This window comes from Macrotis lagotis, chromosome X (assembly GCF_037893015.1).
Source record: "Macrotis lagotis isolate mMagLag1 chromosome X, bilby.v1.9.chrom.fasta, whole genome shotgun sequence".
NCBI lineage: Eukaryota > Metazoa > Chordata > Mammalia > Peramelemorphia > Peramelidae > Macrotis > Macrotis lagotis.
The window spans coordinates 67,326,361-67,353,217 of record NC_133666.1 but is presented as its reverse complement, the minus strand read 5'-3'; the positions used below and the strand labels follow the sequence as shown (position 1 = coordinate 67,353,217).

Below are 26,857 nucleotides of genomic sequence, written 5' to 3'. Positions count from 1 at the left end.
CACCTCCTACTCTTGAATTTCCCTGACTTCCTAGGCAACAGTAATCTTCACATTCTCAGAACTCAGGGACAGTACAGGATGGAGTGCTCAACCTCAAGCTTTATTTGGATCATAATCCAGTGAAAAGAACCCTGGGTTCAAATCATATCTCTGCCATAAGACATTTGATCTTTCTAGGTCTCAGTTGCTTCATCTGTTAAGTGAGGGGAAAGGTGGACTAGATGATCTCTAGATTCCCTTCAGCCCCAAGTCTTTGATTATCTGGACTATATTACTTTGTGTGTGTAGTCTTGTCCCTCTAATACTTAACCTCAAATACATGTTGGGTGATTGAAATATCACCAATCAGGGGGAAGAGATTTTTTTCCCCCCAAGCTTTTTTGTTTTACTGATACCTTTTATTTTTGCAGTCATGGTCATTTGGGATATGGCACCCTTGTAATGTTTGTCCTTCATTTGTGAAGAAGACCATGACGTCAGGGAGGTGATGCCATGACAAGCACATGAATTGGATTTGAGTTTGGGGGGGGTTGTGCTCAGTCACCAGCCTCACTTTCTTCTCCAGAGCCATCTGGGTCCAGTGGCCAGATAGGAATCAGGGATGACTGAAGATGGCCCTGGATGAAAGGCAATCAGGGTGAAGTGACTTTCCCAAAGTCACACAGCTAGTAAGAGTCAAGTGTCTCAGACCGGATTTGAACTCCCATTCTCCTTAATCCAAGGCCTATCTACTGTGCAGAAAAATGGTCAAGCAAAGCGGACTGGCAAGGTGATCACATCTGAGGGCAACATTCTGCACTTTACTTTCCTGTGTCTTCAAGGAAAACAGAGTTGTACTTAGTAGGAAGAGATTTATAGCTCATGGGCAAATCTGGAGTATTGTAGATTTTTTGTCCTTCCTCTCAGAAGCCTGGACAGCAACCCTGGAGAGGTGACCTCTTTGGTACCCTGTGATCTAGGGAAAGTAGGTATATCTGAATGTTACAACTTTGCAATGACTGAAAATTCTTTAGAGAATAACTTTATTGTGTTTAATTTTATTTTTCCAATTATATTATGAAAGTTTTTCAACATTCATTGACATCTGCATATTTTTAAGTTACATTATTTTCTTGTACTCTCCCTTCCCATCTCCCTCCCCTCAGTGGCAAATAGTCTGGTGAATATTTTACATACATATTTGTGTTTATCATTTAACAGATTAGTCATTTTCAGTATGAAGAATTGGAATTAAGGGAAAGAAGTTTATAAGATAAATTTTTTAAAAAGTGAATGTAATAGGGGGCGGCTAGGTGGTGTAGTCGATAGAGCACCGGCCCTGGAGTCAGGAGTACCTGAGTTCAGATCTGACCTCAGACACTTAACAATTACCTAGCCATGTGGCCTTGGGCAAGCCACTTGGCCCCATTGCCTTGCAAAAACTAAAAAAAATATAAAAGTGAATGTAATGTTCATCAGATTCTGAAGGGTTTTGGGTTTGCTTGTTTTGTATTGTTATTCTTCCTCCGGATGTGGATAGCATTGTTCATAACAGGTCTTCCCAGGTTGTCCGAGCTCTCTGAACTGCTGAGAGGAGCTGCTTCCATCAAGGTTGATCAACTCACAACGTTGTGTGGATATTGTTCTCTTGATTCTGCTCCTGTTGTAGAGAATATCTTTAGAGAATATAGTTGACCACTGATATTCCAGAACCTTGCCATTGTCCCTGAGCCTGACAGGCCTCTTTTTACTTCCAAGGAAGAAGAAGAGGAGGAGGAGGAGGAAGAAGACATTGATAGCTTGGTGGAGATCCATCGGCAGAAAACTGCAAGGAGCAGTCTGCTTAGTGGCTCTTCCTTGGTGAGTCAGGTGGATTTTGTAACTGCACTCCTGGGAAGGAGAGATATTCATTCCTGGGCTAAGGAGAGATCTGGGGGACTAACCCTGTGCCATGAAAGGGATGACAAATGTATAGACTCACTGATACTTGGGGGTCATATTTCAGGAAGAATGAGTTAGAGACTTAGTCAATTTCCAAAGAAGGGAGACCAGGTTGATGTCTTCAAGGTCATATAGAGAACTGGTTTTCCTGACTCCACACCTGGATCTCTATCTACTACACCACTTAGCTGCCCTCCTTGATTTTTTTAACCTGTAGCAAATTATTTTGGTAATTACTACTATGTCATATACTTTGAAATCTGGAAGGGATATTTACCTCTTCATTCCTACTTTTTTTTTCTCATTTCCCTTGTGATTCTAGACTGTTTGTTTCTCCAAATGAATCCTGTTGTTATTTTACCTAGTTCTGTAATGTAACCACCTTGGTAGTTTGGTATAGTGTCATTTAGATAGTATCATAATTTTTATTTTGACAAGCATGAAAGAGTATTTGATTATTGCACTTACATATGTCTTTCATGTATCTTTTGATTTTGAAAGAGGACGTTTGCTTTTGAGAGGCAGTATGGTATAGTGACTAAAAGGCTGATCTGGAATTTTGGAAGACCTAGGTTTAAATTCATCTTCTGTTAGCCATGTGACCCTGGGCAAGCACCTCAGTCATCTCTTAGACTCAAGCTGATCACTTTTTTTTAGTGAAATCTCATGTTCTGCATTGGGTACATAGTTCTTTACTCACAATATTTGCTTTTTTCCTTTCTTGGGTCTTTCCATTACTTCTATGTACAAGTTTGAGTCCTTGAAGAAAGTGGTATTTCATAATTTCCAGCCATAGAGCCTTGCCAGAAGAATATTGAGGTTAAAAAAAATGACTTTATATTTGACACAGAACCTCCCAGAACTCAAACTCCTTGGGCCTGGCCTTTGAGAACCTATAATGTAGAGGTCACTGTATGTTCTCAGGGGTTATGCCAAGGCTGACAAACTTTGGTAGGTTCTTCCAGGTGAGAATATACAGTCTAGATGGCAGACTGTGTTTGCTTTCTAATAGACTGACTCATCTAAACACGGAGAGGCTCAGCAGCAGTAGGAGGCCACTTGACTGTGGGGACTTGGGAACGAAAGACCTCCCTCTGACATGTTGGAAAAACTGAGCAGTTTGAATTTTATTTCTTCTTTCTGCCCTCTGCCTCTTTCTTCCACAGCCAAAGTAGAGCTAAGTAATGAAATGCATAAAAGTCTATTGGGTGGGGGCAGCTAGGTGGTGCAGTGGATAGAACACTGGCCCTAGAGTCAGAAGAACCTGAGTTCACATCCGACCTCAGGCACTTAATAATTACCTACCTGTGTGGCCTTGGGCAAGTCGCTTAACCTCATTGCCTTGCAAAAAAAAGTCTATTGGGGAAAGAAGAATATTGGATAGTAGTCCATCGTGTGTGCCATGGTTTCTATATGATAATAAGAGATATATAGAGAGGCCTTTCTTATGTTGAATGAACACCCCATTAACCCCCCCTCCCACTTTGTGAGTATCTATCTGGGGGATATGTATAAGAGGGACTCAGGATGGATAGGCATGGAGAGCTTTCAGGTTCAAATTTGAATTTTACTATTTTTTCTCTTTTTAGACCTCTGAAAAGCCGCTGAACCTCTCTGGACCTCAGTTTCTTTATTTTTTAAAAGGGGAGGATTGTATAATATGACCTCTGAGGTCTCTTTCATCTATAAATCTAGGATTCTCTAAAAAGCAATGAATATCTCCAAATATCTAATTAGTATTTTTAAATGTTTTACAGTGATGGAAGGAAATACTCAATTTTAGTTTGAAGGTAGCAAAAATCAAGAAATTTTTTTCTCATTCAAGTTCACTTCCCCCTTCTCCCCTGTGAAGTCTTTCTAGCCTTCAAATTAAGAAGCCCTGTTTCATATACTGTTCCTTGCTCTCGACTCAGAGGGCTCCCTATGAAGGAACTTCAGGGTATATTTGTGTTTTATTATCTCCAGAGCACCTTGGGCAGCATGGCAAGTATCTACAGTGAGGCTGGCGAAATTGGCAACATCCTGATAACTGGTGATATTTCCATCTCCTTGAAGTACGAGCAGTCTTGCCAGACTCTGGTGGTTCATGTGAAGGAGTGCCGCCAGCTGGCATTTGCTGATGATATCAAGAAGCGGTCAAACCCGTGAGTGTACACCTGACTCTCTGAGAAGGGTACCAAGTTGCCTCTGGGGCCAAGGGGCCCCTCCTCTGCCCCAGAGCCATGGACTGAGGAGGGAGAACTGAAGGATACTCAGGGGTTAGAGGTCAAAGAGGAAGGGTCATGGATGTGCTGGTACAACAGTAAGGGTGTATTTCATGCTTGGAGTATGTGAGTATGTGTGTGGGGGGGTGGGAAGGAGAGTAGTAGATAAGGGGTTTGAAGAAGACCCAGTGAAGCAATTGGCATTTACAATGTTTTCCAGGTATGTGAAGACGTACCTTCTGCCTGACAAATCCCGTCAGGGGAAGCGTAAAACCAACATCAAACAAGGCACCACTAACCCAAAGTTTGATGAGATTTTCCGAGTGAGTTCCCCAATCCCTGGGATAGATGATGTTTCAGACTCCTATCTGCAGCATTTCCCCCGGCATGGGTCACCTTAGAACTTACACAATAATTGAGGGAGGGCATATTTCTGTTCAGACTTTTACTTGAGAGGGAAGAGAGGACAACTTCTCCATGCCCAGGGCTGTTGGGAAGTAGAGACCCAGATGGTCTCATGTTTCAATTGATCTATCTGGAATGGTTTAGAAGCCTCCCTCCCAATTCAGTTTTGGACTAGGTTCTCCTTTGGGTATGTGGTAGCTGTGTGATATGGGGAATGGGATTGGGAAATTAGGCCTTAGCCCAAAGAAACTGAAAAGGTGGGCATGGACTTGTGTTTAGTAGTAACCCAGGTCTGAGCAGAACGGAGAGGCCAATCATTGCATTGCTTTTTTTGGATTGGTTGGAGTTGGGGCTCCCTTGGGGTGCTCAGTTCTAGAATCCTTGCCCTGTGGAGAACAGCTCCCTATTTCCTTTGACTCTGGGTCTCTGTACTGTTTTCCACAGTATGAAATCCCTAAGTCCCTACTATGTCAGAGGATCTTACAGTTCTCTGTCTGGCACCATGGCCGATTGGGCCGCAACATTTTTCTGGGAGAGACTGAGGTCAACATGAACTCCTGGAATTTTGACAAGCCTCTTGATGAGTGGCTCCCCCTGCATGGAAAGGTATGGCTACTTCCCACTCTTAATGATTGATTTGAAAACTTTTCTTTCTATTTCATATACCCTTCTCCCTACCCCCTTTCATCTGTCCATTCATCCATCCTTCCCTCAGAACCAAGAGAAATAAGTAAAATCAGCTAACACAGTAGCCATGTCTGAAAGTACACATTCCTCACCCATAATTCCTTTCCCTATCCAGCCTACACCCCTCCACTCAAAAGTGATGAGAGGTGCATTTTCTCATCTTTTCTTCAGGGCCCTGATTCAGCATTACAATTGTATGGCTTCTACTTTTATCATAGTGTTTTTTTCCACCTGTATTATTGTAGTCATGCTATGTAATCATTGTACTCATCTTTCCCTCTCACTTTCCTGCTTTCACCTCCTTCCATCTGTATCAGTTCATATATAGCTCTTCTCACGATTCTTTGATTTCCTTGTATTTGTTATTTCTTACCACGGTCATATTCTATGACATTCCTATCTCACAGTTCATTCAATTTTTCACCACTTGGTTTTCAGCTTTCTGAAAAGCAACTCATTAGAGACTACTTGTATCTCAAGTTAGCTTGGTCTTGATTTGGAACTTCTAGTGGCCCCTCCAAGATGTTGCTCATTCTTATGAATGCATTTGCCAGGGTTCTACTGCCCTCTTCTGGTTTCTATATGTACTTGTGATTTTTTTTTTCCCCTTAGGTTTATATGAATTGGGTTTTCTGTTTAACTATAGTGGAAGAAATTGTGGGAAAAATTTTTTGGGGGGTCCAACTCCATGATTTTCTCTGTGTGGGAAAATTTCTCCCCATTGATGCAGATTAGTTGTAACTAACAGTCTTATTTGTCTTTAATTGTTTAACATTTTTATTTAAAGTTTTGAGTACCATATTCTATTCCTCCTTGCCCTGTGCCTATGGGAAGCAATCACATATAGGTTATAAAATTATAATTATGCAAAATGTCTCCATATCAATCATTTTGTACAAGAAGACTCAAAATAAAAAAATGTAAGAGAGTGATCACTTCCTTCTCCAGAGTCAGATGATGTGCTTCATCATTAGTCCTTTGGGGTTTTCTTGGATTATTATATTGCTGGGAATAGCAAAGTCATTCACACTTCATCTTCAAGCAGCATTGCTGTTACTGTGTACAACATTATCCTAGTTCTATTCATTTCACAATGCATCAATTCATATAAGTTTTTCCAGGTTTTTCTGAGATTCACCTGCTCATCATTTCTTAGAGCACAGTACCATGACTTCTTCAGCCATTCCCCAACTGATGAGCATCCCCTCAATTTTCAGTTCTTTGCTGCCACAAAAATAGCTGCTATGAATATTTTTGTACATGTGAGCCCTTTTCCCTTTTTAAAAAATTTTATTTATTTAAGGCAATGAGGTTAAGTGACTTGCCTAGGGTCACACAGCTAGGCAACTATTAAGTGTCTGAGGCTGGATTTGAACTCAGGGCCTCCTGACTCCAGGACTGGTGCTCTATCCACTGAGCTACATAGCTGCCCCTCTTTTCCCTTTTCTATGATCTTTTGGGGATACAGACATAGTAGTGGTATTGCTGGATCAAAGGGTATGGACAATTTTATAGCCTTTTGAGCAATATTCCAATTTGCTCTCCAGAATGGTTGGATCAGTTCACAACTCCACCAACAGTGAATTGGTATCCCAGTTTTCTCATATCTCCTCCAACATCCAACATTTTCCCTTTTTTTTTATCATATTGGCCAATCTGATAGGTATGAGGTAGTACTTCAGAATTGTTTTAATTTGCATTTCTCTAATCTATAGTGAGTTAGAACATTTTTTTATTTGACTATAGATTTAATTTCTTTGTTTGAAAACTGCCTGTTCATATCCTTTGACCATTGATCAACTGGGAAATGACTTGTATATGTATAAATTTGACTCTGTTCTTTATATATTTGAACAATTAGGCCTTTATCAGAGATACTAGTTGCAAAAATTTTCCCCCATTTTTGTTTTCCTTATAATTTTGCTTGCATTGGTTTTGTTTGAGCCAAACCTTTTTAATTGTATATAATAAAAATAATCTATTTTACACTTTGTAATGCCCTTTATATTGCTTGTGGTCCTAAAGTAACTTACAGTCTTAAGATAGCTGCCTGGGGCTCAGAGAGCTTATGTGACTTGATCAGAGACACTTGGTCAGTATGTTTCAAAGACAGGAATTGAACCCACATCTTCCTGACTCCAAGACTATACTGTATCATGATACTCCACAATTTAATAACAAAACTATCTAACTGATTGATGATGCTTTGGAAATGCAAATTTGTATTCATGATTGTATGAACTATATATATCTTGTATAAAGAAGCTTTGCCAACTTTTCCTTGAAATGAATTTTCCATGGTGGTATAATTTATCTTATTTCAAAAAAAAAATTTGGCAACAGGGTTAAGTGACTTGCCCAAGGTCACACAGCTGGGCAATTAATAAGTGTCTGTGGTCGAATTTGAACTCAGGTCCTCCTAACTCCAGGCCAGTGCTCTATCCACTGTGCCACTTAGCTGCCCCAATTTGCCTCGATTTTTAAAAAAGCTTGAGTGAAAGGATTGTAATCACTGGTATAATACTCCAATTTTCTTCTTCCCTTCAAGCCTCCCCTTCCCCCTACATATTGATGAGATTGGGGATCAAGGTGGGCAAGGGAATTGACTGTAGTGTTATATTAACCACTATGACCCAGGCCTGAGCAACTTTTTTCTTTTAACTTTTCACACGTTAAAAAATAATTTTAGGGTCAGCTAGGTGGCTCAGTGGATAGAGCACTGGCCCTGGAGTCAGGAGTACCTGAGTTCAAATGCAGCCTCAGACACTTAATAATTGCCTAGCCGTGTGATCTTGGGCAAGTCACTTAACCCCACTGCCTAACCCCCCCCCCCCCCCAAAAAAAAACAGAGGGAAAAAATAGTTTTCAGAATCATATATCATATAGCTATCTCGTCTTAGTTTTCTTTTTTTAAGTATTATTTCTTTAAAAAATTTACATGCAAAACAATTTTGTTTGCTTTATTTGTGGGTAGTAATTCAAATTCATCTGTTAGTATTTGAGTTTACTCTAACTTCCTTAGCTTCTCTAAGTCTGTTGCCACAGACTGTACTATAATTCTAGAGCTGGAAGAACCCTATCTTGTCCTATCCTCCCTCCAACCCTCCCTTCCTCTCTTCCTCCCTCCCTCCCTCCCTTCCTTCCTTCCTTCCTTCCTTCCTTCGTTCCTTCCTTCCTTCCTTCCTTCTTTCCTTCTCTCTGTCCATCCATCCATTTCTTTCTTTCCTGGTGAACACAGGGCAGTTAGCTGATACAGTGACTAGAACACTAGCCTTGGAGTCAAAAGAATGGGAGTTCAGATCCAGCGTCAGAAACTCTTTTTTATTTTATTTATTTTTTTATTAAAGATTTTTGAGTTTTACAATTTTTCCTGCAATCTTACTCCCCCCCCCCCCCCCCCAGAAAGCAATTTGTCGGTCTTTGTTTCCATGTTGTACATTGATCCAAGTTGAGTGTGATGGGAGAGAAATCATATTCTTACGGAAGAAACAAAAAGTATAAGAGATAACAAGAACAGACAATAAGATATCTGGTGTTTTTTCTAAATTAAAGATAATAGTCCTTGAACTTTGTTCAAACTCCACGGCTCTTTATCTGGATACAGATGGCATTCTCCGTTGCAGACAGCCCCAAATTGTCCCTGATTGTTGCACTGATGGAATGAGCAAGTCCATCAAGGTTGATCATCACCCCCATGTTGTTGTTAGGGTGGACAGTGTTTTTCTGGTTCTGCCCATCTCACTCAGCATCAGTTCATGCAAATCCCTCCAGGCTTCCCTGAATTCCTGTCCCTCCTGGTTTCTAATAGAACAATAGTGTTCCATGACATACATAGACCACAGTATGCTAAGCCATTCCCCAGTTGAAGGACATTTACTTGATTTCCAATTCTTTGCCACCACAAACAGGGCTACTATGAATATTTTTGTACAAATTGATGTTTTTACCCTTTTTTGTCATCTCTTCAGGGTATAGACCCAGTAGTGTGATTGCTGGATCAAAGGGCATGCTCATTTTTGTTGCCCTTTGGGTGTAGTTCCAAATTTCTCTCCAGAAATGTTGGATGAGTTCACAGCTCCACCAACAGTGTAATAGTGTCTCAGATTTCCCACAACCCTTCCAACAATGATCATTGTCCTTTCTGGTCCTATTGGCCAGTCTGAGAGATGTGAGGTGGCATCTCAGAGAAGTTTTAATTTGCATTTCTCTAATAAGTAATGATTTAGAGCAGTTTTTCATATGACAATGGATTGCTTTGATCTCCTCATCTGTAAATTGCCTTTGCATATCCTTTGACCATTTGTCAACTGGGGAATGACTTTTTTGTTTTAAATATGACTCAGTTCTCTGTATATTTTAGAAATGAGTCCTTTGTCAGAATCATTAGTTGTAAAGATTGTTTCCCAATTTACTACATTTCTTTTGATCTTGGTTACAATGGTTTTATCTGTGCAAAAACTTTTTAATTTAATGTAATCGAAATCATCTAGTTTGTTTTTGGTGATGTTCTCCATCTCTTCTTTAGTCATAAACTGCTCCCCTTTCCATAGATCTGACAGGTAAACTAGTCCTTGATCTTCTAATTTGTCTATAGTATTGTTTTTTATGTCTAAATCCTGTATCCATTTGGATCTCATCTTGGTAAAGGGTATGAGGTGTTGGTATAATCTAAGTTTCTTCCATACTAACTTCCAATTTTCCCAGCAGTTTTTATCAAAGAGAGAGTTTTTATCCCAATAGCTGGACTCTTTGGGTTTATCAAACAGCAGATTACTACCAAGTCTATTCCACTGGTCCACCACTCTATTTCTTGGCCAATACCAAACAGTTTTGATGACTGATGCTTTATAATATAATTTTAGATCAGGTAGGGCTGAGCCCCCTTCTTTTGTACTTTTTTTCATTAAATCCCTAGAAATTCTTGACTTCTTCTTTCTCCATATGTATTTACTTACAACTTTTTCCAACTCATTAAAGTAATTTTTTGGAATTTTGATTGGTAGGGCACTAAATAGGTAGTTTAGTTTGGGTAGAATTATCACTTTTATTATATTAGCTCTACCTATCCATGAGTATTTGATATTTGCCCAGTTATTTAAATCTGATTTAATTTGTGTGAGAAGTGTTTTATAATTGTTTTCAAAAACTTTCTGAGTCTATCTTGGCAAATAGACTCCCAGGTATTTTATATTGTCTGAAGTTACTCTGAGTGGGATTTCTCTTTCTAGCTCTTCCTGCTGTATTTTGCTAGACATATATAGAAAAGTTGAAGATTTATGAGGGTTTATTTTATATCCTGCAACTTTGCTAAAATTGCTAATTGTTTCCAGTAGTTTTTTGGATGATTTCTTGGGATTCTCTAGGTAGACCATCATGTCATCTGCAAAGAGTGAGAGTTTTGTCTCTTCCTTCCCAATTCTAATTCCTTCAGTTTCTTTTTCTTCTCTTATTGCTGTAGCTAACATTTCTAGTACGATATTGGATAGTAGTGGTAAAAATAGGCATCCTTGTTTCACCCCTCATCTTATTGGGAATGCCTCTAGCCTCTCCCTATTGAATATAATGCTTGTTGATGGTTTCAGATATATATTGCTAATTATTCTAAGGAACAGTCCATTTATTCCTACACTCTCTCATGTTTTTAATAGGAATGGGTGCTGTATTTTGTCAAAAGCTTTTCCAGCATCTATTGATATGATCATATAATTTCTGATAGGTTTGTTGTTGATATAATTGATTATACTAAGTTTTCCTAATATTGAACCAACCCTGCATTCCTGGGATGAATTCTACTTGGTCATAATGTATTATTCCAGTGATAACTTGTAATCGTTTTGCTAAGATTTTATTTAAGATTTTTGCATCTATATTCATCAGGGAGATAGGTCTATAGTTTTCTTTCTCTATTTTAACTCTTCCTGGTTTAGGTATCAGCACCATATTGGTTTCCATAGAAAGAATTAGCCTGAGTTCCATATTTCCCTATTTTTCCAAAGAGTTTATATTGAATTGGAACCAATTGTTCCTTAAACGTTTGGTAGAATTCACTTGTGAATCCATCAGGCCTTGGATATTTTTTCTTAGGGAGTTCAATGATCAGCCTCAGAAACTTGACACTTAATAGCTGTCTGACCCTGGCCAAGTCATTTAACTCTAATTACCTTACATCCAGGACCATCTCTAGTCATCATGATTCCTATCTGGCTGCTGGACCCAGATGGCTCTGAAGGAGAAAATGAGGCTGGTGACTTAGCACAGTACCCCCTCATTCCAATCCAATTCATGTGCTTGTTATAGCATCATCTCCCTGATGTCATGGTCTTCTTTGAGAATGAAGGACAAACATCATCATCATCATCTGGTGAACCCAGTTTTACTTATATGTGTCTATATTATCTAAATTTTTTTTAACTTTTAAAGTAAATTTTCCCCAAAGAATTTATTATTTCTCCCTCTCACTTCCCCCTACCACTGAATAATAAAAAAAGAAGCCTTCATAACAAATATGCATAATCCACGCCATCAAACTCTTTGATCATGTCCAAAAATATTATGTCTCATTATTTTTTTGAAATCTATTACCTCTGGACCATTTCATCTTCAGTCTTATAGAACTGTGGTTTATCATTTCAATGCTCAGAGTTTTAAAGTCTTTCAGAATTATTATTCTTCATATTATACAAATCATTTTCCTGGCTCTACTCATTTCATCCTGCATTCTATCATACAAATCTTCCCAATTTTCCTCAGAAAATGTCCATTTTGGGGCAGCTAGGTGGCATAGTGGCTAAAGCACCAGCCTTGGAGTCAGGAGTACCTGGATTCAAATCCTGGCTCAGACACTTAATAATTACCTAGCTGTGTGGCCTTGGGTAAGCCACTTAACCCCATTTGCCTTGCAAAAAAAAAACCTAAAAAAATGTCTATTTTGTTACTTATTGTAAAATGATAATCCATTATATTAATGAACTGTGATTTGTTTAGCCATTTCCCAGTAGATGGGTACCTCTTAGTACCTCAGGAGTTTTGCTTCTTCAAAAAAGAATCTCTATAAATACTTTTGTATATGTGAGACTTTTTCTTCTTTCTTTAATCAATTTGGCATAGAGACCCAATAGTGACATCACTGGGTCAAAGGGTATGCACAGTTTTATAATAACTTTTGGGGCATGGTTCCAAATTGCTTTCTACACTGACTAGAGCAATAATTTCTGATTTGTCAACTATATATGTATACCTGTTTACCCCTTCCCCTCTAATATTTGCTGTTTAATTTTTTGATGAGTATAGGCTGGACTTTAGAATTACTTCAATTTATATTTTTCTAATTAGTGATTTGTAGTATTTTTCCATATATTTATAAATAGCTTGGATTTCTTCCCTTGACATCTACTTGGTCATATCCTTTGATCACTTATCAGTTGGGGAATGCTTTTATTCTTATACATTTGGATCAATTTTTTATATTTTCCATGGAAAAGAGATCTTTAAGAGAGAAATTTGATGGAATTTCCCCTCCCCCAATCCCCCAGGTAACTATTTCCATTCTATTCTTAGCTATACTAGAATTGTTTATACAAAACCTTTTAAATTTTATGTTATCAGGGATGGCTAGGTGGTGTATCTATCCACCGGCCCTGGAGTTGGGAGGACCTGAGTTCAAATCCGGCCTCAGACACTTAATAATTACCTAGCTATGTGGCCTTGGGCAAGCCACTTAACCCCATTTGCCTTGTAAAAACCTAAAAATAAATAAAGAAACAAATAAATAAATTTTATGTTATCAAATGTTCATTTTTTTTTCTTCTGTGTTCTTCTTTAACCCTTGTTTAGTCATGAACTCTTCCTCTTTACAAAGCTCTGAAAGGCAACTTTTTCCTTGTCCTTTTCATATGTAGATCTTTTGTTCATTTGGAGTTTATCATGATATATGGTATGAAATGAAGGTCTGTCCCTAATTTCTGCCAGACTGCTTTCTAGTTTACCTAGCAGTTTTTGTTAAACTTAACCTTTACCCTAGTAGGTAAGGTCTTTGGGTTTAACCAAATTGACTACTAGAGTGAATACTCTATATTGTATACCTAATCTATTCCACTGATTTAACTTTCTCTTTTTTAGTAAGAACCCAATTATTTTGATGATCATAACTTTTTTAATGTACTGATTTCATTACTTCCCTTGAGATCTTTGATCTTTTGTTCCTCAAGATAAATTTCACTATTATTTTTTCTAACTCTAAAAATTTTTCCTTTTTATTTTCACTTAAACTAAAAGTCATGGTTTATCAGAATAGTCTATAAACCTATATGGGCAGCTAGGTGACAGTGGTTAGAATGCTAGGCCTGGAGTCAGGAAGGACTGCCTGAATTCAAATCTAGCCTCAGACACTTGGTAGTAGTGTGACCCTGGTCAAATCTCTTTACCCTGTTTGTCTCAGTTTCCTCATCTGTAAAATGAGCCAGAGGAAATGGCAAACCTCCCCAGTATTTTTAATGGGAAAACCCCCAAAGTGGTTTCACAAAGACTAGGACGTGACTGAACAACAATAATAAAATTGTAAGCATATATTTAACCAATGTTACATATAATCTGGAAATGCTGCTTTAGACAGAAGTCCATCTGCCTCCCTCTTCCCCCTTTTTTATAAACATAAAAATATTAAAAACAATTCTCGAACATACTTTTTTCAGACTGTTAGCAGTTGGTGTCCATATATCTTCAAAACTTAAACAAAATTAGTAGCAGTATTTATTGCAACTGATTCTTTAAACAATTCAAAGGTGAGACAGCTACTCTGCTACAATGGGAAGTTTCTTATATTTCAATCGACTACTCCAGTTCTGTGCTTATAGAATAGTGCTTTGATAAGTGAAAGAAATGACTATTTAAAATGATATGCTAATAAATCAAAACAAATCTATTCTTACCATTGCACATAAGCTGGGATCCTTTTATTTTAATTTTTTAAGATTTTATTTATTTTGGGTTTTACAATTTTTCCCCTAATCTTACTTCCCTCCCCCACCCCCACAGAAGGCGATTTGCCAGTCTTTACATTGTTTCCATGGTCTACATTGTGGGATCCTTTTAAAGTGTGACTTTTGCATTGGGAGATTTAATCAAGACGTTAGCTGAATAGAAGTTTATTGGTTTAAGAGACTGAGGAAAAAAAAGGCTGAGATCTCTTAAAAATGAATTGCAAATTTTGTCCTTCTGGAATTTTAGAATTTTGCCAGTTTGCTCCTTGCATCTGTATGCTCTGTGCATCCATTATTCTATTAGAAGGAATCTTATATATCTCATTCATCTTCATTGTTGTTTCAGATCTGGCTAGTGGAAGTGCTTTCGGGTATTTACAGTCACACTCAGCTTTCAGTTGCTACATTTCATAGTTTGTCTGAGGCCCACTAGCTGTGTCTATTTACCTTGTAAGGGTCATTTCATCACCTTTAAGTCTCTATAACAGTTCCATTGCCTACTCTTTTCAAAGATGAGGAAACTGAGACCCAGAGAGGGGAAGGGACTTGCCTGAGAAGTTCTCATAGGTAACAAGTAAGAGAGCTGGTATATATATATACCATATATATATATGATCTCTAGCCATCTGATTTCAATTCAGTATTTTTTCTACCATACCATGCTATCTTCCTTAATAAATATTTGCTAGATTACACCAAATTAAAGTGTTCAGAATTTTCTATGTCTATTCTCCAGGCAGCATGGTTAGTGGACAAAGAAGAAGGGCCCTTTGTTATTGTGACTTTGCTTTCTCTAAAGAACTACTTGTGATCACTGCTTAGAGTAGATTGTCTGTTATGGGATGTTGGAACGTGTTCCTGTGCTGGGATAAGCATCTCTTGCTGCCCCCAAACACTAACTGCTGAGCCCCAAATGATTTGGGGGGCTTGCTTGTGTTTCAGATCAGTGCTGAGGCCTTGGCCAGCATCCTGCCACAGAAGGGTGAGCTGGTAGTTTCACTGAAATATATCCCAGCCTCCAAACTGCCTGTTTCCGGAGACTACAAAAAAGGTAAGTATTCTCTGAAGTGCTTTGGTTTCATTTTGGCTAGAATATTAAAAGACTTGGTTCGGAAGGTTTGCCTGACATCTGGAAGGGGAGATTGAGGGAAGGGGTGGTCCTGGTACTGGTTAGCTGCAAGGCTTCCTGGGAGAGACTAGGCTGACATGGGTGTTGGGGCCTTTGAACTGGCCTCACTTGCTCTCCCATGCCCTCCCAGCCTCTCTCAGGAAGATTTTCCCAGATCTCATTCCTAGCTGGGAGTCCTTGTTCTGCGTTCCTATGTTGAGTTGCTCTAAATTGAATTCGATTTTGGTTAAGCTGGATGCTCAAGAACATATTCACTGTGGGTATCCTCCTTTCCAGGCAAAGGTGGAGATGGAGGAGAACTCCAGGTGTGGATCAAAGAAGCCAAGAATCTGACTGCTGTCAAATCTGGAGGCACCTCTGACAGCTTTGTCAAAGGGTGAGTCTTGGGACAACTAGGTGGTGCAGTGGATAGAACACTGGTCCTGAAATCAGGAGGACATGAATTCAAATCCCACTCAAACACTTAATAATTACAAGCTGTGTAACCTTGGGAAAAATCACTTAACCCCATTGACTCATTAAAAAAATAACCAAAGGGTGAGTTTTTATCCAAGTTTGTCCTAACTAGTGGCAGGATGAGAAGAACAAGAGGCAGGATATTCCCTGGTATTCCAGTTGCTCCTTGTCCATGAGCCCATCCCTAGCTTCCCCTGACCTTTGGCCTAAAAGATGGAGGCAGCATTTCATTGCTCTGAGACTCTGCCCAGCTTGGATTTGGGTTACAGAATTGTTATTTAATAATCAACATTATCTTCTTCCTCATTATTTTTTGAACTGGTCCTATGATGTCATTGGTGGAAGGAAATCTCAGAAAGGAAGCTCCTGTTAGCAATGTAGATTGGCAAGTCCTTTGCAACTTAATCTTAAAACAAGGATTCTTCATCTGGGGTCAATGAATTTGGTTTAAAAATATTTGGATAAGGGCCTTTCAATGGAAGTAGTGTCCTTTGTAGCTCTGCATTTAAAAACCATTTTTCTAAGAAGGCAAGGGGTCCAAAGGAGTCCATGACCCCCAAAAGGTGAAGCGCCCCTGTCTCAGTGGGTTGTCTGGAGCACTGTTGAGGACTACGAGCCAGTGGGTGGTAGAGTTGGATTAGTCCTCTGCTTAAGCTCTCCTTTATCCAGGACTTTCAGGTTGGCAAAATGTTTTATATACATAATCTGAGCTTCACAGGATTGTTTTAGGAGAAGGAGGAACCATAATCACTCTTATTGTGATGGTGGTGGGGGTGGCTAGTGGTTCCTGCTGCTATTTCCTGCTGGCATGGCAGCAGGGATTCTCAACCGTGTCTGCAAGATCTTGGCAGGTCTTCCAAGTAGGACCGTGGAGGTGCCAGCTATGTAGCGGGACGCTCATGACCAAGTCAGCCAAAGTGTGGTGACAAACAACTCTCAAGAGACTAACTCTTGGGTCATAGAGGGGTTACGTCTGGTGAAATGAGTACTCAAGCTCAGAGGAGCCTTCATTTCATCTTATAAAATACCAATGTTCCCTCTCCTTTCCCTTCCTCCAACACATGGTATGTCAAGCATTCGGATGTTACCAATAAGGTAACCCCACTTAATGGAATGGCAGACTACCAGCATGGTCTCCCTTCTGCCAGGATCTCCCTTTTGACCCAGTTTCAATATTGCTGGGTACCTGTGAAGTTCTTGAAGAAGTCATGTCTGATTAGACATAGGGCTTTTGCTAGGACCTAACCTATCCCTGCCCCCTCCCTCCATTCATTTTCTGGGCTGTATTTATTAGTCTGAGAGGTGGCATGGTGTATTGGGTACAGACCAGACCTTCCTCTGGCAATGTGACCCTGGACCAGTTATTTCTTCTCTCCAAACCTGAAGCAATTCCTTAAGACTATAAATTATGGCAAATGGTTGAAGAGCGTTGTCACCCCACTAATTCACCAGTCCTTGACACATGAACTTCTCTTTTAGGAACCTTCTATTAACTTGATTATAAGATGACCGAGTTAGATTCGGTCAGTGACCTGAGGAGTAGCATGGCAAAGGAGAGAGATCAAAATCAGTAGTCCTGGGTTCAAATGTCACCTCAGATATTTTCTAGCTGCATAGGCATGGACTAGAAACTTTGTATCCTTGTTCCACATTTCTTTAAATCAATGGGGATAGTATCCCACCTTACCTCCTTGAGCTATTGTGTGAATAACACTTGGCTATCAAGATGGATATTGTTATTATTATATAATAATATTATTATGCAGTCCTTAGTGGTAGTAGAACAAGGTGGAGGGATTCTCCTTTAACAGAAAACGAGGAGATGGAGGGTCCCTGAGGGAGTTTTCAGAGTGAGGCTCCATTTTTCAGGCCAGTCCAGGGGGAAGGAGGACCTTGGTCTATTAAATGTGGCCAGCTTGGAGAGAGTGGCTGTTTCCCTCTCTCATTAGCCTTCTTGTTGATCAGATACCTCCTTCCTATGAGGAACAAGACCAGCAAACGCAAGACTCCAGTGGTGAAGAAGAGCTTGAACCCCCACTACAATCACACCTTTGTTTACTACGGAGTAAAGACAGAGGACCTTCAGCATGTGTGCCTGGAACTGACTGTGTGGGACCGGGAGCCCTTGGCCAGCAATGATTTCCTGGGAGGAATCAGACTGGGTGTTGGGACTGGTAAGATCACTGTGTTGCACCCCCCCCCCCCTTCCTTCCTCCCAACCCCTTGCAGTTTCTGAAGACTCACACATATATGATGGCTGGGAGCCTCTCCCTCCCTTAGCTTGGGTTCCTGCTCTCCCTTGCATTTGATATTTTTTCAAGGGTCAGGGGGGTCAGCAGAGACTTATGGGAAGAGTAAGTAAGTTTCTTCCTACCTGGCTCCAGGGTCCTCAGCTTAGAGCAGGGGTAATGCTGCTTTCCCTTGAACCATATTGATACCTAGGGGGAGTTAGGTGGTCCAGTGGATAGACTCCTGATTGGAGTCAGGAGGCTAGGAGTTTCAATCTGACCTCAAGACACTTGACTCTTATTAGCTGTGTAGTCTTGGGCAAGTCACTTAACCCCGATTGTCTCCCATCCAGGACCATCTCCAGTCATCCTGTTTCCTCTCTGGCCACAGGACCCAGATGGCTCTGGAGGAGAAAGTGAGGCTGGTGTCTTAGCATAGGCCCCCCCCCCCCACTCAAAATCCAATTCATTTGCTTGTTGTGGCATCACCTCCTTGATGTCATGGTCTTTGAAAATGAAGGACAAACATTACTATTGATACCTATATGAGGACTATGTCAGTGACTAGTTTTTTTTTGGGGTGGGGGGGTCTAGACCTGCCTGCGATTTCACTGGAGTGGAGAATTCCCTGCCATATAAACTGTCCACCAAGGCAGGCTGGCAGCTTATTGATACAGTCTTAGAGTCTGGTGAACTGAGACATTGGGATCTTCCCATGATCACATAGTTAGTATGTGTCAGAAGCAGGCCTTGAACCCGAGTCTTCCTGGCTTCCCAAACTAGCCCTGTCTCCACCACCATGGGCAGCCTCTCATCGTGGCTGGTTATTTGGAGCAAGTCTCTGAATATGCAGTGGACCTCAGAGTCCTAATATCAAATTGGGAATCCCTTACTCTTGAGCTGAAGGCATGAATGGAGTCTCTTTGGCCCCTCTAGGTGACTGTTCAGATCAGTCCCTCAAAGTAAGAGAGGCATATCATCTCTCCAGGACCACCCCAGTGGCGTCTCACTCAGTGGGTCTCTCTCTTTTCAGGCATCAGTAATGGGGAGATGGTCGACTGGATGGATTCTGCTGGGGAAGAAGTGAGTCTGTGGCAGAAGATGCGTCAGTACCCAGGCTCCTGGGCAGAAGGAACCCTTCAGTTGCGTCCCACCATGGCCAGGCAGAAGCTGGGATCTTGAGCCTTGGCTCTCCCTGGAGCTGCAGGTCCACCAGCTGGGCCAAGCATGAGGATTCATACCACCTCATTACATATAAAGACTCACGATTATGTGTATGTTCCTGTGTATGTGCTCTCTGTATAACTCATCATCCTGCATCGAAGGGGGATTATTTTCACCTCTTAGAGCAATTCCAGTCCTATGGGTTTATTCTAGGTCAGCATTTGTGCTTGTGTTAGTCTGACCTTGTTTGGTTTTCTTCTTGAAGATTCCGTCCTGACCATTTTGGGTTAGGGTTAAATGTAGTGTTTGAGAGCTTGGAACCAAATTTTTCAACTCTTCTCTCTCTGCTCCCATGGGCTCTTGGGCCTCAGCCGCTATATGTGGGTTCTGAGGTATTTGTACCCTTTGCCCAAGGCTGCCAGGGATGGGGGGGGTGGAAGAAACAAGAACAAAAACATGTAGCTCATCTCCTTGGGAGCTGAAGCAACTCCTTCCCTAGAAATCAATAAGGCAGCTGGGTTCCTTTGCATTTCAACTTGTTTTCAACTCCTCTTCTAGTCAGGAGTTTTTTTTGGGGGGGAGGGGCATTCATTGCTTTTCTTTCCTTTAAGGAGGTTCTCCTGAATTTGATTCCCCACCCCAAACTCTAGTTGAGTGTCCAGTTTCCCCTCTGGGTATTCTGGAAGCCTTCATCCGTGGTGAGTGAATCATTTGTGTCCTTCACATGTAAGGGATTATGAGAGACCTGGGCTCTAAGTTTCCATCCGAGACGCTGGGCTCAAGAAGCTAGTCACCTCACAAGGGAGGGATGGTGGAGGCTGACTGACCGTGATCTGGGAAAACAGTTTAAAGGTAAAGGAGAGATCCAGGCCGACTGTTCTAAGCCTGGGGGTTAGGGCAGCCTTTGTGAATGTGTTGGCATCCAAGTCAGGCCTCCTGCCAACAGTTGGGGGCAGTCTAGCCAAGGTTCCTTGTGATCCTCATCTTCCTAAATGTCTCTGGTTTTCAGGATCTAAAACCTTTAAGCCAGTCGTGTTGAACAGAACCAGCATAATTTGATCTCCTAGGAAGAAGCTGAAAGCTTGGCCCAGAGTTTTCTGAATCCAGACACCTCCACTCCCCACATACCGACCTACTCCCTTATGAGCTTTCACAGGTGTTGCCAAACCCTTCCTGCCTCCACTGACCAGTAGTGGATGCACTGATTCTTAAAGTGAGCCCAGACCTTGTACTTGAGCTAGAATATTCTGGAAGAGGAGCCTGGGTATGGGTTCTCCAAGTTTAGGTCTGGTGGCTGGGAACTAATTTTCTAATATTCTCCCCCCCTTTTTTCCCAGTCCCCCACTACAAATGCAGCTATATAAAGTTGTTTGCAGAAGAAGCTACACTGGTGAAGAAGACTGCTTTCTCTGGAGCAAGCTCCACCAGCTGCTCCTGCCTAGTTAGTTGAAGAAATCTGTGTTTTAGGGAGGAAATGCATGGAGGGGACGTCTGGCTAGATTGGTTTGGGGGGAAGAGCCTCAGCTATAATTTGCCATGTTGCTGTTTGCCACCTCTTAAGATGTTCTTTTGCTTTAATAAAGCTTTCTTACTTGCTCATCCTTTACCTTTGCTCATTCTTTCACTCCTGACTGGGGTCCTTCTGTATGGCTGGGAGGTTGACCCCTGGTTGCCTGCCTACCCAGCCCTTCCTCTCATAACCTCTGCAGTGTTTGACCAGATCATAGTCTCCGAGCTGGAAGGGACTTGAAACTCTCTAGGCTGCTGTACCCTGAATAAGAATCCTCTCTTCACCTTACCTGACAGCTCTCCTTGCCAAAATAGAGAAAGCATGGGGGTGGTGGTGGTGGTAGTGGCAGGGGATGGGAAGTTAGAGTCTGCTAGGTTTGAGGATCATGTCATCCCGAAGGCCTTTCTAACCTGAACTTACTGGACTGGGGTGAGGTTTCTTGTCCTATGGGCCTGCCAGCTCATCTTTAAAGGAAGACAATACAGTTCCCCAGCAAACGCAATGAGTGGCTTTCAGGTCTCAAACAAAGCTTCTGTGGTCTCGGATCAAGGATGACACGATTTGATGACACTCAAAGGAAGAGAATGAGTCAATTCAAACATCGCAAAAGACTTTATTTAATATATAAACTTGAACAAGCCAAAGGTTTTCAATACTATACAATCAGTTTCTTAATTTATAGATCTGCGTATGACATAAATTGGTATTGAGTGTGCATGGAGATAGGGCTAGGGTTCTGGTGTGGTTCTAAGCCCGGCTCTGTGGTGCTGTCTCTGAGAGCCAGCTGGAGAAACAGAGAGCACTGGAGCAGGGAGGCCTACATTCATCTCAGGCTTCTCAAACGTGGCCATGTTGGACGCATGACTAAATCCCCTCATTTCCCCAAAGCTCTGTTTCCACTTTTCTGACAAACTGGGATTCTGCAGTTTCTACTTAATAGATTTATAGGAGGAAAACGCTCAGTGAACCTTAAAGCCAATAGTTCCATAAGAAGCAGCTGATGATATTAATGGTCTCTTTGGAGAGAGAGCTGGATTGGAACCCTACGGCTCCCCACCAGAGAGGCCTGGGAATGTTTTAATGTGTTTGGGTGGCATTGCAAGAGAGAATTTGGTCAATTTTTACCCGCAGAGGCTACAGCAGGCACTCCTGCAAACAGGCACTATTGCTTTGGAACACCTTTTCCTCCTTGGGGAAGAGTAAAGCTTGGGTCTGGGAATTCTGATTAGGGAACCACCCCCTGAAAGTAGCTTCAAACAGCTACTGGGTGGGACTTGGCACAAGATTTCTTGGTCCTGTTATGCTATCTAGCTTCTGGGACTAAAATGCCCTGCCAATTGAAATACGGCTTGGCTAGAGGGGAGGGTTTTGTTCTTACTGTTTGACCCTGACCTTGAGAACTGGAAGGTCCAGTCTTGCTGGATGTTTTCCACGTGGAACTCACTTGTACTTTGCATTCTAAGAGAACCTGCCCACTTCCTTTTTCTGAGTTGGTGCTTCTGCTCTGACCTTTTAAGCTTGCTTGCCTGGCCCATTGTCCCATTCCACCCAGCAACTAATTAAACTTTGCTAAGATTTGTTTTCCCCAACTCTCTTGGATTTTAAAATAAGGTTTCTCTGAAAACTCTGGTGTTAAATAGCACTTTCTGCTTTCCTGGCTTAGGGCGAGGAGCCTGTGTTCCCTGCCCACTAGACAAAGACCAGAACTTGACTTTTCCCCTATCTCATCTGTTGGCTTTTGGGGTCCTTGAGTCATACTCTGGGCCCTGCTTTGAACAATAAATACCCTAACTTAAAACCATGTTTAACTTCCCCCTGCTCCCTGAGGCCACCTTGGGACATGTATCTGTGTGGAAAGCCGGGTTCTCAGCTGGCTCTCAGCTTTGTTTGACAAGCAGGGTCTCGGCTAGGCCAGTAAGTCCTGCTGCCTTCTCTTCAGGTGCCCCTTCAGATCAAATAAGGGCACTGAAGGAGAAGGCTCCCAATTACCTGGTGTGTTATTGGGCTTTGCGCCTGGATAGGGAGAGAAATTATGTAAAAGAGTCTGAGCAGCAACGGGAGTGGGACTCCTCCCTCGCACAGCTTCAATGAATGAAACTGAAGTCTGAGCAATGACAGTACATAAAAGAGGGAGGGAGAAAAACCTTTCTGCCTCCCCCATTTCTGGTTCTCACAGCTTGACTGTACTGTTCTTAGCCCAGACTCACACTGGATGTAGTTTGGAAAAGTGAACCTACGTCTGAGTATAATGGTTTCATGGGGCCCTTGGAGGGAGCAGCAGGAAGAGAAGCTGCAGTTTGTTGTACATCACCTTTGGTGGAGGGCTAGAAGGGCAGGGAAACTAGCTTCACGGCTAACTAGCAAAACACCAGGACAGACTGGGTGAGATGAATCAAGAGGATGGTGAGATTCTTAGGATAGGCAAAGGGAGAAGCACTGGGAAGGAAAAATTAAGGACTGGTAAAATCAGTGCTGTACATGCCCTCCCCTCCCCTCCCTCTATTTCCCTCCCCTTCCCTCTCCCACCCCCTTTCCCTCCCTCCCATCCCCTAGACCATTTGAAGGGAAGCAGGGTTGATTTGACTGATGATGTTGTCTTCAGTTGAACTAGTTGGGAAAGGGAAGCATTTAAAACACACATTCTGTTGGTGGATGAACAAAGGAATTTAGGAACTTCTGGGAGCCTGGAGATTGAGGGGAGCGGTGGCAGAGGAAAGAATGCTGCCCTAAGCTACTACTGGTAGAATCTGGGATTTTTGTGGAATCCCTGGCTCCTTGTACTCCAGTGCTGCCCAGAAGATTGCCACTGCTGAACCTGATGGGACTAAATACCCCCACCCCCACCCACTCCCAGATCCCTGGAAACCTCCCTCCCTGCGAGTGTGGCCTGGTTTTGGATGGGTTGGTGACCAGCCACCTGCCCTGTTCTTAAGGCAGTTTTTCTAATGACCCCCATTTGACCTAAATGGAATCAGCTCCCTATCTTTTTGTTTTCTGGGCTCCAGAGTTCTTGAGCCAGGGTGCCTGGCTCAGGTTCATTCACATACATCTCGCTGCTTCCGGCGCTGGTCCAGCTCCTGGTTGCTCAGAAGGTAGTCATCGATAAAGGTGAAGATTTCCTCAGGGGTAACTGGTTCCATGTATCGCTCCCGGTCTACACCCAGCTTGTCAATTAGCACCATGTTGAAGTAAGACCTAGTGAGGTGCTGAAATTGCCTGGAAGAAAAAAGAACCCACCAGTCAGTCCCCTCACCTTCATCTCAATCCCAAGACTAATAACCACCTTGATCTTAATCCAGTCACATTTCAATCCAAAAGAAGAAGTATTTATGAATCATCTACTATAAAGAAGACAATGGGGTTGGTGGCTAGGTGGCACAGTGGATAGAGCACTGGCCCTGGCGTCAGGAGGGCCTGAGTTCAAATCTGACCTTGGATACTTAACGTTTGCCTAGTTGTGTGGTCTTGGGCAAACCACTTAACCCCACTGCCTTAAATAAATAAAAATTTAAAAACAGAAGACGATAGATTAGATTTGTAAGGCTCGTAAGCTATTTTAAAATGTTACTGATTATCTCAATGTGTAGGATGATCACACTGTTCAAACTAAGTAAGGCCTTGAAGATCTCTCAGATTAATAAGCATGCTCCCAAATCCTATTGTAAATACTGAATGAACACTGTGAAGAAACACAAAAAATCTGACAGAATCAGTGGAGAGAGATCAGCCATTCGATTTCTTTGCTGTTACAAAATCCCACAGTGTAAACTCTCTCTGCCTTTACCTATGGACTTGGGCAAATTGTGTTAGGATTTCATTTTACGCAAATTTAATTAAGATTTCATCAATTTGAGAGTTGCCTGGAGAGGAGGACCAAGGGGAGACTGAAGAGTTCAAGTGACAGATTGTGAGCTCACACAATTGTTAGGTTCAGAGGCAGGACTGGAAGTAACCAGGCTTGGCCACTTGAATCATCCTAAGCAATCAGGAGGATGCAGACAGTTCTTAGAAAGCCTTACCTGGCCTCATTTTTCAACTGAGGAAAATGAGGTTCAGTAAGATTAAGTGACTAGCTCCCAGGCAGACCTTGAACCCAGAATGGATTCCCCAGGCTAGGTTCAAGTGCTGTCTTCTTTAGCTCCCCCCCCCCAACTTAATAGAAATAAAAGGAAACAGACTTTAAAGGATATTACCTGACACAGGCTGTCCCTTTCAAAATAGATTCTTTAAAAAACAAAACCCATCCATAAATAAACTTGTCAGCCTTTCGAGGGAAGTCAGCATTTTCAGTGAAGACACAGAACTTGGGCACATGGCAGGTAAGGCAGCTGGCTGGGATGCCCAAGCCAAGGGGGTGGCTGGGAAAGTCTTTGGTAACCAAGTGGAGACCCGAATGTAAGCTGAAGTAGAACGTGCTTGCAAAACAGGAGCTGTCCCGGTGAGAAGGGGAGGATGGAGGATGGAGGATGAAGGATGATGCTGGGAGGCTCCAGGGAGGGTGAGGCCTTCTCCTCTTGGCGGCCTCGGCCGAGGCTCGCTCCCTCCCTCCTCCCGGGGCCGGCCTAGTGCTTGGCTCGGGCCCGGGCCTTGGGCAGGCTCTGCCGGATCCGGCGCCTCAGGGAGGCGATCTCTTTCTCCAGGCGGATGATGCGCCGCTTGGCTTCGGCGGGGCTGCGGAAGGCATAGCTGTGGTCCCGGAGGATCTGTGGCCAGCCCATGGTGGGCACGCCGGCCTCCGGAGGGAGCGGAGGGGCCGGCTCGGCCTGCTCGGCCTGCTCGGCCTGATCGACCTGCTCCAGGATTTCTTCCTGTTGCTGGATCTCCACTCCGTCTTCGACCTGCCGTTGACCCTCGATGGGGTGGTCGTCTCGGACGGGGGCCGCAATGGTGGCGAAGGTGACCGTGGCGACGGTGGCGAAGGCGGCGACGGCGACGGTGACCCGGGCTTCCGGTGGCGCCTCCCGGTCCAGTTCCGGCCGCGACACCCGCATAGGCCCGGGTTCGGGCCGCGGTTCCGCTTCTGGTCCCCCCGCCGGCCCCGGCCCCGGCCCCGCTGCTGGTCCCTCTGCCAGCCCCGGCCCCGGCTCCGCTTCTGGTCCCCCCGCCGGCCCCGGCCCCGCTGCTGGTCCCCCCGCCGGCCCCGGCCCCGGCTCCGCTTCTGGTCCCCCCGCCGGCCCCGACCCCGCTTCTGGTCCCCCCGCCGGCCCTGGCTCTGCTTCTGGTCTCGCCGCCGGCCCCAGCCCCAGCCTTGGCTCCGCCTGCGGTCCGGCCGCCGGCTCCGGCCTGCTGGCGGCCGCTGCGGCTGGGGCGCGGCCCGGGCCCGGAGCCCGGCCTCGGGCCCGGGCCCTGGGCCGGCCCCTGGCCTTGGGCGGCCGGCGGGCGCGGGGGGCGCAGGGCTCGAAGAGCGTGGGCACGGCGTCGGCTCGCAGGCGGCGCGTCTGGCCCGTCAGGTCGAAGCAGGAGGCCTCGAAGTGGCGGGAGCACAGGAAGGCGTGCTTGCCCGGCACGAAGTTGTCCCGCCGCAGGAGGCGGACCCACTCGCAGCGCCGCTTGGGCTCCTGAGGGAAGCGGTGGAAGCTGATGTTGACGTGCTTGTTGTAGACAGCCGGGCAGCCGGCCGCCGCGCAGTTGGTCGGCATGGCCGCGGCCCCGGGCCCGGCCGCCTCCCGCCGCCGCCGCCGCCGCCGCCGCAGCGCAGCGCGGGGAGGCGAGCCTCGAGCGCCCTGGGGCACGCGGGCGGCCGGGGGCGGGGCTCGGGCCGGAGCGCAGAGGCGGGGCCGGCCCGGAGGAGGCCGAGGGGCCGGGGGGGGAGGGGAGGGGAGGGGAGGGGAGGGGGGCGCCGCAGGAAGGCGCAGAGCCGGAGGGAGACGCGATGGCAGGGAGGGAGGGAGGCGGGCGCCGAGGGGCCCCAGGCCAGGGGGCGGGGCGGCTCGCCGCCTCTGACGTCACCGGGCCGCTCTCTCCACGAAGGCAGGCCTGGGCCCTTGCGCCAAGATGGAGGCGGCCTCCGCACGCTCCCCCGCCCTCCCTGTCAGTCTCGGAGCCGCTGAGTGCGGAGGGCAGCCCCGCAGGCGGAGGGCTGGGCCGCGCCGCCCCTGGGGAGACGCCCCCGGGGTCTCCGCCCGGCCCTTCCGGTCCTTGGCGGCCTCCCCGGGGCTGCCCGCGGGCTGCGCCGG

General features: G+C 44.0%; 2 protein-coding genes across 5 annotated transcripts in view; one reads left to right on the top strand and one right to left on the bottom strand.

Moving 5' to 3' along the window:
* Positions 1-20,798, top strand: part of SYTL4 (synaptotagmin like 4) — a 49,515-nt gene extending 28,717 nt beyond the window's left edge. For all 4 annotated transcript variants that reach the window (XM_074205045.1, XM_074205047.1, XM_074205046.1 and 1 more), the window contains 8 exons: positions 1,738-1,839; positions 3,886-4,064; positions 4,345-4,447; positions 4,974-5,135; positions 15,137-15,245; positions 15,600-15,699; positions 17,745-17,953; positions 19,041-20,798. In XM_074205045.1, coding sequence (XP_074061146.1) covers positions 1,738-1,839; positions 3,886-4,064; positions 4,345-4,447; positions 4,974-5,135; positions 15,137-15,245; positions 15,600-15,699; positions 17,745-17,953; positions 19,041-19,189 — 1,113 coding nt within the window. In that variant the 3' untranslated portion in view covers positions 19,190-20,798. The remainder of the gene's footprint in view (positions 1-1,737; positions 1,840-3,885; positions 4,065-4,344; positions 4,448-4,973; positions 5,136-15,136; positions 15,246-15,599; positions 15,700-17,744; positions 17,954-19,040) is intronic.
* A 2,426-nt stretch (positions 20,799-23,224) lies between these two features.
* The window catches only part of SRPX2 (sushi repeat containing protein X-linked 2), a 32,996-nt gene continuing 29,363 nt past the window's right edge, over positions 23,225-26,857 (bottom strand). The window contains exon 11 of the mRNA XM_074205050.1: positions 23,225-23,897. Coding sequence (XP_074061151.1) covers positions 23,717-23,897 — 181 coding nt within the window. The 3' untranslated portion in view covers positions 23,225-23,716. The remainder of the gene's footprint in view (positions 23,898-26,857) is intronic.